Raw genomic sequence first — 17539 nt, 5'->3', positions numbered from 1 at the left:
GTCAAAATCTAAGTTGCTCCAGTTTTGTTTAAAAAAAAAAAAAAAATGGTTTGACTGGTTGAGCTAATGGGATTTATAAATGGAATAGTTTTGGCCGTGTTGAATGCTTGGCCTGCAAAGTAAAGGTCAAAAAAGGTTAACATCCATTGGAATCTACAACATGTTACCCTGTTACTTGATAACTAAGCATGGCAGGTGGAACAATCTATTACTCTTCAAAACCCTATAAACTCAACTAGTAATATGCATCACTTTTTTACCAAAATTGGAGCAACTTCTGACCACTGTACAACATGAAATTGGCCTTTGTCAGTTTTTGCTTTGTTTTTTTTATTACATCATAACTCCATAACATTCAGTCATATATAGTCCTTTTCGTGTAAACTCCACCTTTTTTAGGATGCTTATGATCAACCAAGTTAAATGGTATACTTTAAAATATAATTAGAGCATTTTTAAAGTTTGACCCATGGTGCAGGCAGGCCATGATACACTGAGGCTGGATTGTAAGAGTTGTTTAGTCCCCTTAAGAGGTATGGAAAACCTGCTTGACCCATGGACTAAGTGAGCGATATTGCAAGCAAGCTGGAGAAGGAAACGTGATGGGGCTCGTTTGCTCTGCACACTTCATGTGATGCAAGAAAATCATCCTCACCTTTACTTCTCCTTCTCTCTCGCTCTGAAAAGTAACAGTCATATCAATAAAAGGTAACGTCTGTGATTCTCCGAACTGTTTGCTATCTTTAGTTTTAGGAGGTATGTGGTAATGACGTCAGCTGTACTGATTGCATGATTAGCCTGCTGTAGCTTATACTAAGTATCATCGCCGAACGGGGGCGCTGTTTGCCCATATGTGCTTTGTTTGTGGTTGCTAGGTTGCCAGGCTCGTGCAAACCGTAAGTCAACGAGGCTTTCTAAAGCTTCGAACTGTTTTGAACTGAAAATGGTTCACTAGTCGGAAGATTGATTCGTACTACTCGTGGAGGACACCTGCTGGAGAAGTTGTGCAGTGAATGTGGAGCTCAAGGTGTTCATTAATCATCTGTAACTGAATTCGGTATATTTCTGTGATGTTTGTAAATAAAGCATCGGTTTGTAACTCGTACAGGCAGTTTGTCACTTATGAATGTAAATTACATAATTTTGCATATTAATATGCAAATCAGAAGGAGCATTTGGGTTTGATGTGATGTTTGCCGTTTTATAAAAGTGTTCAAACATAATCAGGGAACCAAAGACATAGTCATTTAAATGGCATGGTTTTTATCTCCACATTCTGTTGATCGCTTCGTTTGCTGGGGGTTTACTACATGTTAACTCCAAGCTCAGAAAACCATCTGGTTCATTAAAATTCATTCATTTTCTGAAACCACTTATTCTAATTAAAGGTCACGCCTTGTAACACATGCAATCAAACATCAGTCACTTGGCTTTGGGGAAAGAAGTAAAGCTTTGACCCAGTTGCCTGTTGAATATCGAGGAAAAACCTTGGATAACATACTGCTGGGCAAGACATGAAAGTAACAGAAGTGTTGAGGGAGCCACTGCCCATTGTGAACTTTTTTTATATACGTTTATGTATATAGGATCCACAGCCTTAATTTCACCATTTTTAAATCCACTGATGATGAAAAAATATGCTGATCAAGTGGTGGCCTAAAGGATAGAGAAGCAGCCTTGTAACCATACCTTCAATCCCTTGATCAGACAAGTGCTGTGATTACGGTCTTCAATCCCCAAAGTGGTCCCAGTTTCCAATTGGGCACTTCACATTGACACGTGATGTCACACTGACCAACTTGGGGATTCAGGGTCTTGCTCAAGAAGTGAATGTGAGGCATCCGTGTAAAGCACTTGGACCTTCTGCCTCATCCAAAGCGACACTGCCAATGGAGCTTCAGCAGAAGGAGCTGACCAAAGCAGCAGGAAATATTTGGTATTTGGTTTCTTGCTTACGGACGCTTCAGCAAAGGCAGGATTCAATTCTCTGGCCCTAAAGTTAGACAATAGACAATCCACCATATAGTCCATGAGCCAGTCATCAATTTTGACCTAATCAGTATGACGTAAGGGGGCTAAATGACACTTAGAATCCAGCCTTAGTGTACCATGTGCTAATCAAAAATGTATGATAACCATCCCAGGGTGGTAGCTATAGCCAGGTAGGGGTCAATAAAAAATTACACAGAGGTCAAAATTTAAAAATGCTCCAATCATGTTGAAAAATGTACCACATTATTTGTCTGATCATAATGATACCTAAAAGGTATAGTTTGGATTATCTGTGACTGAATGTTATGGAGTTATGGGGTAAAAACAGCAAAACCTGTGACAAAGTCAGTTTCAGTTTGTACAGGGGCCATAGTTAGTCAAGACTATACCTTTTTGGAATTGTTATGATCAGACAAGTAATGTGGTATATTTCTCAATGTGACTGGTGCATTTTTAAATTTTGATCTCTGTGTAATTTTTCATTGACCCCTACCTGGCTATAACTACCTCTGTGGGTGCACATTTTTGTGTAGGCCATGGTACACTGAGGCTGGATTCTAAGCATCATTCTGTCCCCCTGAGTGGTACCGAAAACATGCTTGGCCCATGATCTAATACCCGCTGTGGTATTGTTGGCTCTATCATTTACATTCAGCATTATTATTTATTTCATTTTATTTATTAGTCACAGACCGAAAAAGAATACAAAAAATAAATACAATGCAAGACTAAAAGGCAATAAAAAATAATGCCAAAACATTAGAACCACAGCATAAATTTTTGCACTCTAAATTGTATTTTTTATTTTTTTTAAACTATCACATTAGATTTATTTGGCAATAAAAGTGCAGAAAATTCATAAAACAGCCATAGCTGAGGATAACACAACAAAGCATTAAACTTACTTTCACTGGATTTAAAAAAATAAGGGTTGGGAGAATAAGTTTAAAATACATAAAATCGCTACGGCGGTTGACTAAAATTTGTGACAAAAATGTTTTAACTTTTCTTAAAGATTAAACACAGTGACAAGAGCATAAAACAGGTACCATACGCCTCTAAACAGCCATCCCACAGTTCCAAATAAAACAGGTAAAATATACTTATGTAAAAATAAGCGACAGGAGACCTGGGTGCAAAAATTAATTAATTCAATTTTAAAAGTAAAGTTAAAAAGCGTTGGGCGTAGTAAGATGGCCGCTGCGAAACAGTGTCTGGCTTCAGTGGCGGGCGCGAAGCAGGTTTCGTAACGCTAACGCTTCAGGGAGGGAATGACACATGGTTTGAAACCTTGGTGTCAGAGTGTCATCTGGCAGTTTGTGTGGTTTTATTCACAAAGAAATATTCGTAAACATGTTTGACTCAAACAAGGAGCAACAGATTGTAAAGCCCAAGAGTTCATTTGCTACGTATATATCCGAGGGAGATCGTCTGTTCCTTAAAAAAAACTACGTGAAGGCGATCGACAGCTACTCAAAGGTAAGTTAGCAATCACAGCTCCTTTAGGTTTTAATGTTTGTCATGACATACAAAAGCTTTAGGATTTGATCAAAATTAGTTTTTTTTTTTTTTGCTTGTTAAATTCAGATATCTTAAAATGACTTGATGTTTCTCCCGGCGTGTGTTAGTCTGCAGACCGGTAGGTGATAAATCACTGAGCTAGCGTTGGGCGGATCGATCCTATTATCGATAATATCAATTCCAACGCTGGTATTGATATTGAACGATCCTCATGTAAAAAGATCGATACTCAAGCTTTTTTTTTCACTCCTGCACGCACTGACTGCTGTGCACGCAGATTCATCAAAGTCTGTTCTCTGTCTGTAAGAGCAGCGCTGCGCTGTGTCACACAACACGGAGCAGCACACCCTTGTATTGTGGTTTGTCAGCCCTCTACCTCAGGAGATTTTTTTTTAAGTTGTGTTGAGTGATATTTTTTTAAACAAAAATGTTGATTGTGATAAGTATTTTGTTGTCACGTACAATGTTTGGCAAAATTCTGTCCTAGGTCTTTTGGATCCTTTGGATCTATGAAGCTTAAATATGAAAAAGTATCGATATCGGCGATACTGGGCCTGTATTTACTTGGTATTGGATCAATACCAAAATTCCCGGTATCGCCCACCTCTACACTGAGGAAGACTTTTGACTCCCAGCTTCACTCTGTGGTTGACCACGTCTCAGATGACACCCCACTGGTTATGTGTGATCTTAGTGGAACCACTGGTACTGACCAGGCCGGCTACGAGAACTGTATTAGTACCTGTGATGGAAATGAATATGAAATATCCTTTGTTGTCATTGGCACAAGTACAGTGAAATGGGAAAAGCCATCTGGTCAGTGTATAAAAGTATATATATAAAAAATAATTGGCTTCCTGTCCCAGTGAGATCAGATTTTAAGGTTCTGCTACTTGCCTATAAAAGGTTTCACAGACTGGCAGCTCCCTACCTAGCTGACCTAATCAAACCCAAGCTTTGCATTCTGAAGATACAGGACTACTTTGTGTCCCTAGGGTGAATAGAAAGTCTGCGGGTCACAGAGCTTTCTTTTATCGTGTCCCTGTTATATGGAATGATCTCCCTGCATTAATAAAACAGTGAGAATCTGTAGAGACTTTCAAGTCTAGAGTTAAGACACACTTATTTTCCCTTTTGTATGGCTAGCATACTGGCATAGTATGTTTCTATGCTTTTAACTGTTTTAATTAATTTTATTTGGAAATGGAGCGTGCCGTGGCCTCAACTTTATCTAAATTCTGGGTCTTTTAGTGAAGCAATCACCTTAGTATTTCTTCTGGTTGATTGATGCTTGATGCTTGATTCTGCTTTTTTTTTTCTTTTCTCTCTGTTTGAGGTCCGGCTCCATCCAGAGATGGGTGTGGTATCTGTTCCGGAAACCGTCCTGTGCACTGGCAACATTTCCTGTATGTTTGTTTTGTGAATTGTTTTGTAATTTATGTTTGTAGCATGGCCCAAGCAGAGGGTCACCCCTTTGAGTCTGGTCTGCTTGAGGTTTCTTCCTCAGAGGGAATTTTTCCTTACCACTGTTGCTCTGGGGGTTGGTAAGGTTAGACCTTACTTGTGTGAAGCGCCTTGAGGCAACCTTGTTGTGATTTGGCTCCATATAAATGAAAATAATTTAAAAATGAAATAATAGAAAATATTGGCAGCACGGTGGATTAGTGGTTAGCACTGTTTCCTCACAGCGAGAAGGTCGTGGGTTCAATTCCCGTGGCCTTTCTGTGTGGAGTTTGCATGTTCTCCCCATGTTTGCGTGGGTTTCCTCCGGGTACTCCGGTTTCTTCCCACATCCAAAGACATGCGGGTTAGGTGGATTGGAATCTTTAAAATTGTCCGTAGTTGTGTGTGTGTGTGTGTGTCTGTTTGTTTGTCTATTTATGGCCCTACGACAGACTGGCGTCCTGTCCTGGGTGTACCCTGCCTCGCGCTCTATGTCTGCTGGGATAGGTTCCAGCCCCCCGCCACCCTTAATTGGACTAAGCGGTAGAAGATGAATGAATGAATAATAGAAAATAGAAAAATAATAGCAGTTTGATAGAAGCACAAACCCACATACAGTACATACATACATTCATACTGACTGCACAGTTCCCGTTATTGCGTTTCCCTTTACGTACTGGCTATGTTGAGTTTATCTGTTGCTGATGGATTAAAAACTGTTCTTAAATCTGCTTGTTGTTGCTGTAATTGATGTGTAGCGTCTGCCTGACGGTAACATGACCCAGGTGAGAAGTGTCCTTTATGATGTTATGGACTTTTTGGAGACAGCGGGAGCTCTGAATTTCTTCAAGTGTGGGAAGAGGGCAGCCAAAGATCTTTTGGTCCACAGTAATGACCCTCGGGAGTATATTCCTCTGAGCCGCTGTACAGCTGGTGTACCACACACAAATACTGTAGGACATTATTCTCTCAATTGAGCACTGATAAAAGGATGTTATTTGATGTTATTTTCATAAGCCCCCTCAGGAAGTTCAGTCTCTGCTGGGCCTTTTTCAGTACCTCAGAGTCAGGTCAGGTCCTCCTCGTGTGAACTCCTAGGAAGCAGAAGTCAGCCACCCTCTCCACACCGTCTCTGCTGATGATCAGAAGCAAGTTGTTCTCTGTGCACCATACTGTCAGCCTCTCCATCTCGTCCCTATAGAGATGAGCCCCACCACTGTGTTGTCGTCTGTGAACTTGACCATGGTGTTATTGCAATAACCGGGGGTGCAGCAGGGGCTCAGCACAGAACTGTGGGTAGCCAGTGCTGAGGTTCAGGGCCGAGGATGTGCATTGACCCACTCTGCATCTCTGGCTGCAACCTGGACTGTGGCAGTCCAATGTCCCTCAGTTTGTCCACTGTTGAATGCAGAGCTATAGTCCACAAAAGTGATGTGATATGAGCCCTGACCAGATGTTCAAAGCATTTCAGGACTACTGGTGTCAGTACAACTGGCCGGTAGTCATTAAGGCTGGAAATGTGGGGTTTCTTGGGCAGGGGGACAATAGTGGAGGATTTCACAGTGTGGGACAATGGATTGGGACAGAGAAAGGTTGAAAATCCTGGTGAGAACTCCTGCCAGCTGGTCAGCACAGTCTCTCAGCACCCGTCCGGGGACACCGTCAGGTCCAGCAACCTTCCCCACACTGTACGCTGTATAAAAAAATGCTCCTTCCATGTAAATTCCTAGTTCCTGGTTTCATCCTCCAAAGCAGCATTCCTAGATGTGGTATTGCAATACTGGAAGTGCTGCTTAAGCTTAATTACCATATATTCCTGTGGGAAGATGCTTGAGACTTTTGCAGAACTGTAGGGTCTACAGAAGTACGAGTTTTGTGAACTCTGACCACAGACTTCCTTTAGGACTAATTTGAAGTCCTCTTGACTGTCATCTGCTCAGTGTCCAAGACTAAATCTGGTTCGACTTCAAGATCAAACTGTTTGTGGTAGTTTGCACACAGTCTGGTTGAAGGATTTGCAGGAATGGACACAATTAATTACTTGAATGGAATTTGGGCGGTTTTCCCTGACCAGACCCTGAAAGTTTCCAGGAATTGCATTGAGGTTGCCAGTGTCCACAGAAGGAGGTCTTTTATTTCTGATTGCATTATGAATATCATCCAGAGCAGTTGTAGAGCACAACTTGATGGAAGTTCTGGCATGTACAAATGACAGAGAAAATGGGCTGTGATTGCTTTGAAGGTGGACAAGGATGTCTGAAGGTCTGTGTGCAGATTACTCACCATTGAGTGACCCTTGACCTGCTTATCGAGAAATAGCATTATCTTTCTCCAAACCTATGCACATCTTGTCTCATTGCAGTCATGGCAGATGTTGCCTCGGTCCTGACAGGTGAATATGCTGTATTGTCCTTTTCGGGTGGCTACCAAGAGAACTTGTATAAGGCTGATCCACCTGCCAGGATCGTAGACATCTCCAGTGCCATGGTTCTTTTGGCTAATCCTCCAATCAGTTGTGAACCACCAAGTGTTTGTAAGATTGTAATGGTGCTGAAACATGTAAGGGTGGGGAAGACTGAAGTCTTGATGGGTAGGGATGCTGTTCTCCTGGATCTGCAAACAGTATTTGTTTTAATCTGGGAGACAGATCACATTCCTACAGTCTAGTAGAAGGCCTTGTTGTCTCTTCCTGGAAATGAACGTGTGATTGCCTGAATTGCAACAACTATAGTACAGGGCCATTACACTGTTCTCTGTGCCAAGAAAGGTACTGGCAAGGATTATTCTTAACAGGATTCAAGAAGATTTTAGTTCCTGACAGTGTTTGCATTCTACATCAGTGTTTGGGTAATTACAACTGTTTGTGTCCCAAGTGAAATGATGAATCCCCAAACATAAAAAAAAGAAAACCAAGGTTGAAAAATTACAGCATTTCCCCTTTTCACTGTTGCAGCTATATGATTTAACAAATGGTCTCCGGTAACATAACGTATCCAAATTGTATGTATTGGGTACAACATCAAAATGATTTGGGGTTGTCCTTGAAAGGTTCAGGTGAGCTACTAGCTGCTTTAGTTGGCTGAAATGGCAACATCTAATGAAACTGAGATATCAATACATTAGCTAGGTGGTGGTCTGTGCAGATGCTACGTGGTCCTAATTGCCCCGTTGCATGTGCCTGGATCGTGGCTCACGGTATGGCCTTGGGGAAGTGGAAGGGATAACCAGGTGGTGCTGATGCTGTGGGGAGTGGTGTGCTATGGGGCTGTTAGGGAAGCTCCCCATCCCCACTGTCTGGGCGGTGTAGACTGGAGGTGGTGTGTACCTTGGTCCAGCAGCTGGATTAGGCTCTCCCTTAGACACCAATGTGGAGACCTCAGCCCTGTGGAGTGTGGTGATGCTTGGGGTGCTGTCGGCCTTTGCTCCAGTAGGCAGTTCCATGTGGGTGAACTGGCCCGATCAGTCTGTGGGGTATTGGGGCTGCTCCACTCCCGTGTGTGGAGTTTAGGTGCGCTCTTTCGTTGGGTGGCTGCTCTGCAGTACCCATGGTTGCTTCTTACTTTCAGGTGGTGCAGGATAGTGGTCCTGCTCCTATGCATGCGTTATCTCGCGGTGGTGCTCTGGGCTCTCTAGGGTTTGCTATAGCTGTGGGGCTCTGTGTAGCTGTAGGGATGTATCCAGGATTTGGGGCTATGCAGTGTTCTATCATTCTTTACGTTAACACGCACCTGTTCTCTTTGGCACTTTCATGCTTTACTTCCTCTATCACTCATGGTCTGTCTTCAGTCTTTTTGTCCTTTGTGTCTCTAACGCTCTTTTCCCTGTTCGCACTTTTGTTGTTGTTCCAGACACCATCTTCATCAGCATGTTTCACTGTTACTGTCATTGTCGTTGCCACAGTTTTTTAGTGGTAGTTTTGTGTGCCGAGCTTTAATTCACGGGAAAATAAAAATGGGCCACAAACCACTGCTGCCGTATTAAATATTGTGTATATATTCTTCATGGTGTGGGCTGGCTGTGATTCATGCTAAAGTGATATATATAGACAAGTGGTTAAAAAGAAGAAAAAGTGCATTAGCCAATTTTTAAGCTGTTTGATGGTCTTGGTTTAGGCACTGACCCTGAAACCTGATGACAAGAACTGCCTTGTTTCTCGATCCAAATGTTTCTTGGACATGGGGGATTCAGAAAGTGCTTTAAGAGATGCAGAGGCTTCACTCAAAACTGACAAAATGTTTGCCAAGGTACACTGCACTTTTTTAATAGCCAAAGAAAATAATTGACTTGCAGATGCGTGACCATCTGTTTAATCACGACTGTCTTTTTTTTTGTTTGTTTGTTTGTTTTGTGTTTTCAGGGATTGTACCAGAAGGCGGAGGCATTGTACAACATGGGAGAATTTGAATTTGCACTAGTGTTTTATCATAGAGGACAAAAGCTGCGTCCAGTGCATCAAGAGTTCAGACGAGGTATCCAGAAAGCACAGGAAGCTATCGAAAACTCCATTGGTAGTAAGTGACTTCATGGATTTTGGTTTTGTACATAACATTGTAATCACAGCACAAGTTGCATTAAAAAAAAAAGTGTAGTTCCAAACTGTAATCTTGGTCTCCACAACTCATTAGGTCCGTCCTCAATAAACCTGGACAGTAAGGAAGACCTTTCATTCCTTCAAGACATGGGGGTAAGTGTTCTTTTAAACCAGAGGTTCTTCTTTTTGAATAAATGGAATAGTTTTGACTGTGCTGAATGTTTGGTCTCCAAAATAAAGTTCAAACAAGGTCGACGTCCGTTGGATTCATTGATACTAAAGATCCTGGTGAAATTCTATTGTACTTATATTAATGGTAAATGTCCACCAGGTGGAGATATTGCTCTTTTTCAAGAACCTTGAGTGCAGGCTGCTGTGAGACATGACAACGAACCTGTTGCTTAGAGTAGTAGATATGGCATATGTTACAACATAATGTGATAATGACGCATAACATAACTACGCATGCAAACTAATCCTTTTTAAACGCCTATTAACCCAGCCAACAGTTTACATCATGTTTTACCAAAATTGGCACAACTATAACTTTTAATCCCTATACAACTTGAAAATGAACTTTGTCACCATTTTTGCTCTTTTGACCCTGTAACTTGATAACATTCAGTCATAGATAGTACAAACTGTACTTTTTGGAATGTTTATGATTGGTCAAATAATGTGGTATACTTTTCAGTATGATTGGAGGATGTTTAAATTTTGCCCCTGTGTAGCCTTTCATTGACCCCTACCTGGCAACAGCTACCACACGGGATGGCCATCATACATTTTTGTGTAGGTCATGGTGCACTGAGACTGGATTGTATGTGTTGTTTTGCCACCTTAAGTGGTCCAGAAAACCTGCTTGGCCCATGGACTGCAGTGAACCACAGAAAATCTGGTATACTGAATAAAAACTGAAGGCAGTCAGTAATGTTGGTGTACATTACTGTACATTACTTCACTCTTTTGGAGCATTTTGAACTAACAGGCACAAATATTGAAGTTGTTTGAGGAACTGTTAAGTGTTGCTAAATTTGTGATAGCCTGCATCATGGTGGCCACAAGAGGCTGCCTATATGTGACATTTGGTGGCTGCAGGCCATTGGTCCAAAGTAAATTTTGAACCATGTGGAATTTGTGCAGCTGGGGAAAATCGAGTTTGATTTAAAAAAAAAAAAAATCAAAGTGTTTGGAAATATATGTCCAGAACTGTATATGGGTGGTCATATAATTGGCGGTTTTGAATGCACAGTATTATGTTTCTGATAAGGTCAGTACCTCACCACCAAGTGGTGCTGTTCAGCCCGTGATGATGGAGAAAATGCAGCAGAGTCAGAAGACCAATGACAATGAAAGGACTGAAAAAAAACTGCTTGGAGAATTTTACAGTGACAGGAAATACCTGAAAAACCTACTGAAAGATGAAGGTAAAAGTTACTGCTCAACCTCTCGCTTCATTAATCCTTTGATTTTGTTTCCTGTTTGTCTTTGACTTACTACACTTTCCTTTTCCTGCATCTATTTGCATATAACATAACCTTGTTTCCATCCATCCATTTTCTATACCTGCTTACCAGAGGTGGGACAAAGTCACTCTCAAGTCATCAATCTGCAAGTCCCATGTCAAGTCTCAAGTCAGCTTGCAAACAATTGATGGTCGTGAATTGAGACTTGACGTGGGACTTGGTGATTCATGACTTGATGGTGACTTCGTCTAACCTCTGCTGCTTTACTCTAATGAAGGGTCACGGGGGGCTGAAGCCTGTCTGAGACTTCACAGGGTGTGAGGCGGGGTTCACCCTGGACAGGACCCCAGTCTGCCGCAGGGCCACATATAGACAGACAGACACATTCACACGCACACCTACAGTCAATTTAGGGTTATCAATTCACCTAAACTGCATGTCTTTGGATGTGGGAAGAAGCCGGTGCTCCCGGCGGGAACCCACGCAAATACGGGGAGAACACACAAACTCAGACAAACAGAAAGGCCACAGGCAAGAAGCGATCCCTTGACGGTCTTGCTGTGATGCAACAGTGCTAAGCACTAAGACACCGTGCTACCATAACCTTGTTTTAAAAGGTTAAATGATTTTCTGAAGCCTTGCAGACCAAAGGTAACCAGCAGGATGGAGAGAGACTGCAGGAGGTTATTACCAACAGCCTCACCTTCCTCGAGATGCGCACCCTATTCTGGCACCAGCAGAGACCTATTTATGCACGGGATAGAGATCTCAAGCTCAGGCAGCAACAATGGAGCAACCTCTTTCCTTCTGACCCTGCTGAGTTTCTGCTGAAGAGCCAGGATGAAATCAGTGAAGGTGTGAACTTGTCACTCATTGAAAGGTCTTTTGGACTACAGCAAAACTAACAGTTGGGTATTTGTTCTAGCGTTGGCATGTGGAAATGCAGCAGGAAGTCTCAAGAAGGCAAAAGAAGTGATAAAGACAGTGCAAGAATGGTCAGAGAAGATGGTACCCAATAAGAAAGAGGTATTGAGCAGCATGCACAGTTGCATTGGAGACGCCCTGATGGACATGGGAGATATGGAAAAAGCACTAAAACATCATTATAAAGCCTTTGAGTTTGCTCAACAGTGGTGAGTATTTGGCTCAGATTTCAAAAATAATATGACAATTGTAAGATATTGCTCACATTTTCAATCATCTTTCTGATCAACAGCGACCTCCTAGATGTGATGTCCAGAGCTCTGGATAACATTGGCTGTATATATGCCCACACTGGAAATTTCTTAGAGGCTATTGAGTCGTAAGTAATTGTTATTTTTAAGATCTTTCACAGTCGGCATTTTGCACATTTGGATCAGTTTCTGGAAAGGTTTATGTAACCCCAATTCCAATGAAGTTGGGATGTTGTGTGAAATGTAAATAAAAACAGAATACAATGATTTGCAAATTCTCTTCAACCTATATTCAATTGAATACACCACAAAGACAAGATGTTAAATGTTCAAACTGATAAACTTGATTGTTTTTGTGCAAATATTGCAATATTGCAATATTTTGTGCAACACATTTTAAAAAAGTTGGGACGGGGCAACAAAAGACTGGGAAAGTTGATGAATGCTCAAAGAACACCTGTTTGGAAACAGGTGAGTGTCATGATTGGGTATAATACGGGCATCCCCAAAAGGCTCAGCTGTTCACAAGCAAAGATGGGGTGAGGATCACCACTTTGTGAACAACTGCGTGGAAAAAAAATAGTCCAACAGTTTAAGAACAGTGTTTCTCAGCATTCAGTTGCAAGGAATTTAGGGATTCCATCATCTACAGTCCATAATATAATCAGAAGATTCAGAGAATCTGGAGTACTTTCTACATGTAAGTGGCAAGGCGGAAAATCAACATTGAATGCCTGTGACCTTCGATCCCTCAGGCGGCACTGCATTAAAAATTGACGTGTAAAGGATCTTACTTCAGAACACTTCAGAAAACCATTGTCAGTTAACACATTTCTTCGCTACATCTACAAGTGCAAGTTAAAACTCTACCATGCAAAGCGAGAGCCATACGCCAACAACATCCAGAAACGCCGCCGCCTTCTCTGGGCCCAAGTCCATTTGAAATGGACAGACGCAAAGTGGAAAAGTGTGCTGTGGTCTGATGAGTCCACATTTCAAATTGTTTTTGGAAATCATGGATGTCGTGTCCTCCGGACAAAAGAGGAAAAAGACCATCCAGATTGTTACCAGTGCAAAGTTCAAAAACAAGCATCTTTGATGGTATGGGGGTGTGTTAGTGTCCATGGCATGGGCAACTTACACATCTGTGATGGCACCATCAATGCTGAAAGGTACATCCAGGTTTTGGAGCAACACATGCTGCCATCCAAGCAACGTCTTTTTTCAGGGACGTCCCTGCTTATTTCAGCAAGACAATGCCAAGCCACATTCTGCACGTTGCAACAGCGTGGCTTCGTAGTAAAAGAGTGCAGGTATTAGACTGGTCTGCCTGCAGTCCAGATCTGTCACCCAATGAAAATGTGTGACGCATTATGAAGCGCAAAATATGACAACGGAGACCCCGGACTGTTGAACAACTGAAGCCGTACATCAAGCAAGAATGGGAAAGAATTCCACCTACAAAGCTTCAACAATTAGTGTCCTCAGTTCCCAAACGCTTATTGAGTGTTGTTAGAAGGAAAGGTGATGTAACACAGTGGTAAACATACCACAGTCCCAGTTTTTTTGAAACGTGTTGCAGGCATCCATTTCAAAATGAGCAAATATTTACACAAAAACAATAAAGTTTATCAGTTTGAACATTAAATATCTTGTGTTTGTGATGTATTTAATTGAATATAGGTTGAAGAGGATTTGCAAATCATTGTATTGTTTTTATTTACATTTTACACAACTTCCCAACTTCATTGGAAATGGGGTTGTAGTTGATTTCCCCAGAACACTATAGAAACTTACACAGAGCCAAACACTCCATTATACTTGTGTTGAGCTTTGAATTGGGCTGTGCTCAGGTTGGTCTGCCTGTTTGTTGTGAGTCATTGGTGACTGGTCTGTTAACGAGTAGTTGGCGCTTCCATCCTCTGGTGTTGATACTGACGCCCTTCTGAGCGTCACACATATATGATTCCTGTGCCGGCTCAGTGTGGGTGCACTGATGCGTAACAGGAGCTTCCATGTTGTGCAGAGGCTGACAGTTTGTAGGGTTCCTTCATGACCCATAAAGCAATTTGGACCAAACTTACCAACTGTAGGTTGATTCTAGAAATGGCCGAGGAACATCATCCAAAAGACAAGACATCTTATGTTGTCACATTGTTTTACTTTAATAGACGACTGCACTAATGATAACTCTGTGTTTTGTCTTTTTTCAATTTTCTTCTTGCTTTTAATTCAGCTGGGAGAAAAAGCTGCCGTTGGTCCAGTTTCCTTTGGAGGAGACGTGGCTGTGCCATGAGATTGGTCGGTGTTACTTTGAGCTTAAGCTCTACAAAGAAGCTCGAGACTATGGCATCCGCTCACTTGCTGCCGCTAAAGATGTTGCCGATGAGAAATGGAAGCTGAATGCTAATGTTTTAGTGGCACAGTCAGAAAGTAATTATTTTTCAGTCTGATTAGACATTTGAAATGTTTAACCTTTGCTGTGACATGCTAACTTATTTGCCTTTTTTCAGTTCTTCATTTATGCTATACATAACTGTTCTGACTTCCAGTTCTCCACTGTTTCATTTCAGAGAACCTCAAAAACTTTGAATCCTGTATCGCCTACTTTGAGAGTGCCTTGTCCCATGCCAAAACTGTCAAAGACGACTCTGCCATAGATGCTATTCAGAAGGTATACTGTTGTCTGTTATGCAAATAATGAATATTTATGAGTACAAAGGTAAGAATATTTTCTTGAGTTGATGCCTTGCTGAATGGTATGTTCCATCTTTCAACAAATGTAAATATTCTTTCCATTTCACGTATGGAAAACATTCATTATTTGTTTTATATGACACTTAAACAGAGCTGCATCATTTTATTTATTTATTGATATTTTACTGAAAATTTTAGAGGTTTTTCTTCCTGGAGCAGAAATTAGAGGGCAGCAGGGTGGAGAAAGGTGGCAGGAGTGATTTGTGACCGAAGAATATCAGCAAGAGTGAAGGGGAAAGTTTACAAGACAGTAGTGAGACCAGCTATGTTGTATGGTTTAGAGACAGTGGCACTAACAAAAAGACAGGAGGCAGAGCTGGAGGTGGCAGAGCTGAAGATGTTGAGATTCTCTTTGGGAGTGACAAGAATGGACAAGATTAGCAATGAACATATCAGAGGGACAGCTCAGGTGGGACAGTTTGGAGACAAGGTCAGAGAGGCGAGATTGAGATGGTTTGGACACGTGCAGAGGAGGGACCCAGGGTATATAGGGAGAAGGATGCTGAGGATGGAGGCAACAGGCAGGAGGAGAAGAGGGAGACCAAAGAGGAGGTTCATGGATGTGCTGAGGGAGGACATGCAGGTGGTTGGTGTGACAGAGGAAGATACAGAGGACAGGGTGAGATGGAAACGATTGATCTGCTGTGGCGACCCCTAACGGGAACAGCCCAAAGAAGAAGCAACCACCAGCTCACTCTGGCTGGCAAGAAGCTTGGCCGACATGCTGCTGAGCTGTGTGTGTGTGTGTGTGTGTGTGTGGTGTGTGTGTGTGTGTGTGTGTGTGTGTGTGTGTGTGTGTGTGTGTGTGTGTGTGTGTGTGTGTGTGTGTGTGTGTGTGTGTGTGTGTGTGTGTGTGTGTGTGTGTGTGTGTGTGTGTGTGTGTGTGTGTGTGTGTGTGTGTGTGTGTGTGTGTGTGTGTGGAAACACATACCTGCTTTATTAAATCCAGTGAAAAATCACAAGAACTTGTCCAATTCTTCATCTGACAGCGCTTCAACAGCCACTAAAGATGTTCCCACGAACACTGCAGTTGCTTGATTTTAGCTTCCTCGTATCACTGCAGCATCTTTACGAAACACTTATGATGCTGTGCAATACAGCAAAGCAAATGGGACAAGAATGCACGGTAAATAGTATCACCCGCACAGTGGGACAGATGATGAATGTCATAATGTCACGTGACATAGAATCCACCAATCAAATGACAGCAATTTTTCAGCGTCATATAAACTATACTGTTGTCTTTGTCACTTTACTGTCTTTTTCTATATTAGCTTCTGCTGACATTTATCCCTCTGATTGTTTTTTTTTTCAGGTTCTTGATGAAGTGGAGCAACACTTAACACAATAAAGATTTCTCCGGTTTTGACTTTAGGTCCTTCAGTATTCCTGTTAAGAAAAATATCTATAGCAGACAGAATATGGTGATGTAAAAAAAAAAAAAAAAAAGTATTTGGCCCCTTCATAATTTCTTCTGTTTGTTTTTTCCCCACACTTATGTCAGTCATGCAAACCTTTTGGAAGAAGAGTCCCATTGCATTTGACATAAATCTGACATGCAGCATGCAAGAATAGGAACATAATGCAAATATTAAAGCATAATCTGTGATATTGTGATTTTTTTGGAGGGGGGGGGTGTTTTGTTTTGCCTGTTCTTGTTGTAGGGGACTGTCCTCAGTTGATGTAGCCATAAAAACAGTTCCTTTCCTGAAAATCCATTGGGCACATGTCAGCTTATCATTTCATGATCTAAATTACTCTTGGATTCTAAAAAGCACGCAGTGTCCTGTCGTGGCACCAGTTAACAATGTCTGCTTCATGGACCAACATTTCAGAAAACAGAAATCAGGACTTTCCAACATTTGGACAGTTGGTGGGACTTTTTATTATTAATCTTCCAACACATTGGTATGTATGGTGACCAATAGGGGCCACAACACTTCTAATTTAAAATGACACAAAAGTAGAAAATGCAAATTAAAAAATAACAGGTATCTGCATCAAAAAGTCTCACAAATTGAAAGCGTAAATTGTTTCAAACATAGTGAATTCAGATGTAAACTACAGCACATGTACCTTTAATTTGATGAGGCTTCTGCTGCAAATTCACACAACACATGCAAGAACAGATGCAACTGCGAAGCTCCTCAACACAACAGAAGTTGTGAGAACACAAAAAGAGGTTTCTACCTGCTGTTCAGTGCATTGCAAATAAAATAATTTATTGTGAAAATATAATTAACTTAAGAAGGAATTCATCAATAAAGTAAATGAATAAACCTATTCAGTCCTGCTGACCATATAGAAATAAAGAGCAGAGTGATGGGATGCACTCATAGTGCAGCAGATAAGAGAATATTTACAGAGAAATCCTTGAAATGGTGATGCAAGTACCAAATTTTGCACAAACACTCCTTAGACATTCTTTTGAAAAAGCAGTGTCCCCTTGAAATTTCAATAGGTGACCAGGTAGAGGTTGGTTGAAGAATTACACAGGGGTCAAAATTTAAAAATACTCCAATCCTATTAAAATATATTCCATATCACTTTTGTGATCATAAAGATTTCAAAAAGGTATAATTTGGATGATCTATGACTGAACTCTATGGAGTTATGGGGTTAAAAAAGTAGCAAAAATGTGAGAAAGGTCAATT

The 17539-nt window shown here is 41.4% G+C and overlaps 1 protein-coding gene across 1 annotated transcript; it reads left to right on the top strand.

The window, feature by feature from the left end:
* The first annotated feature begins 3300 nt into the window (after positions 1 to 3300).
* Positions 3301 to 16863, top strand: ttc25 (tetratricopeptide repeat domain 25). The gene is made up of 11 exons (XM_034191197.1): positions 3301 to 3471; positions 9069 to 9200; positions 9314 to 9467; positions 9582 to 9640; positions 10758 to 10914; positions 11590 to 11808; positions 11879 to 12086; positions 12170 to 12256; positions 14365 to 14561; positions 14702 to 14802; positions 16201 to 16863. The coding sequence occupies exons 1-11, from the start codon at positions 3346 to 3348 to the stop codon at positions 16234 to 16236; spliced, it is 1476 nt and encodes a 491-aa protein (XP_034047088.1). The 5' UTR covers positions 3301 to 3345; the 3' UTR covers positions 16237 to 16863.
* Positions 16864 to 17539: the final 676 nt, after the last annotated feature.

Source organism: Thalassophryne amazonica, chromosome 16, assembly GCF_902500255.1.
Source record: "Thalassophryne amazonica chromosome 16, fThaAma1.1, whole genome shotgun sequence".
NCBI lineage: Eukaryota > Metazoa > Chordata > Actinopteri > Batrachoidiformes > Batrachoididae > Thalassophryne > Thalassophryne amazonica.
The sequence above is the reverse complement of the archived record's forward strand: the minus strand, read 5'-3'. Positions and strand labels throughout refer to the sequence as shown.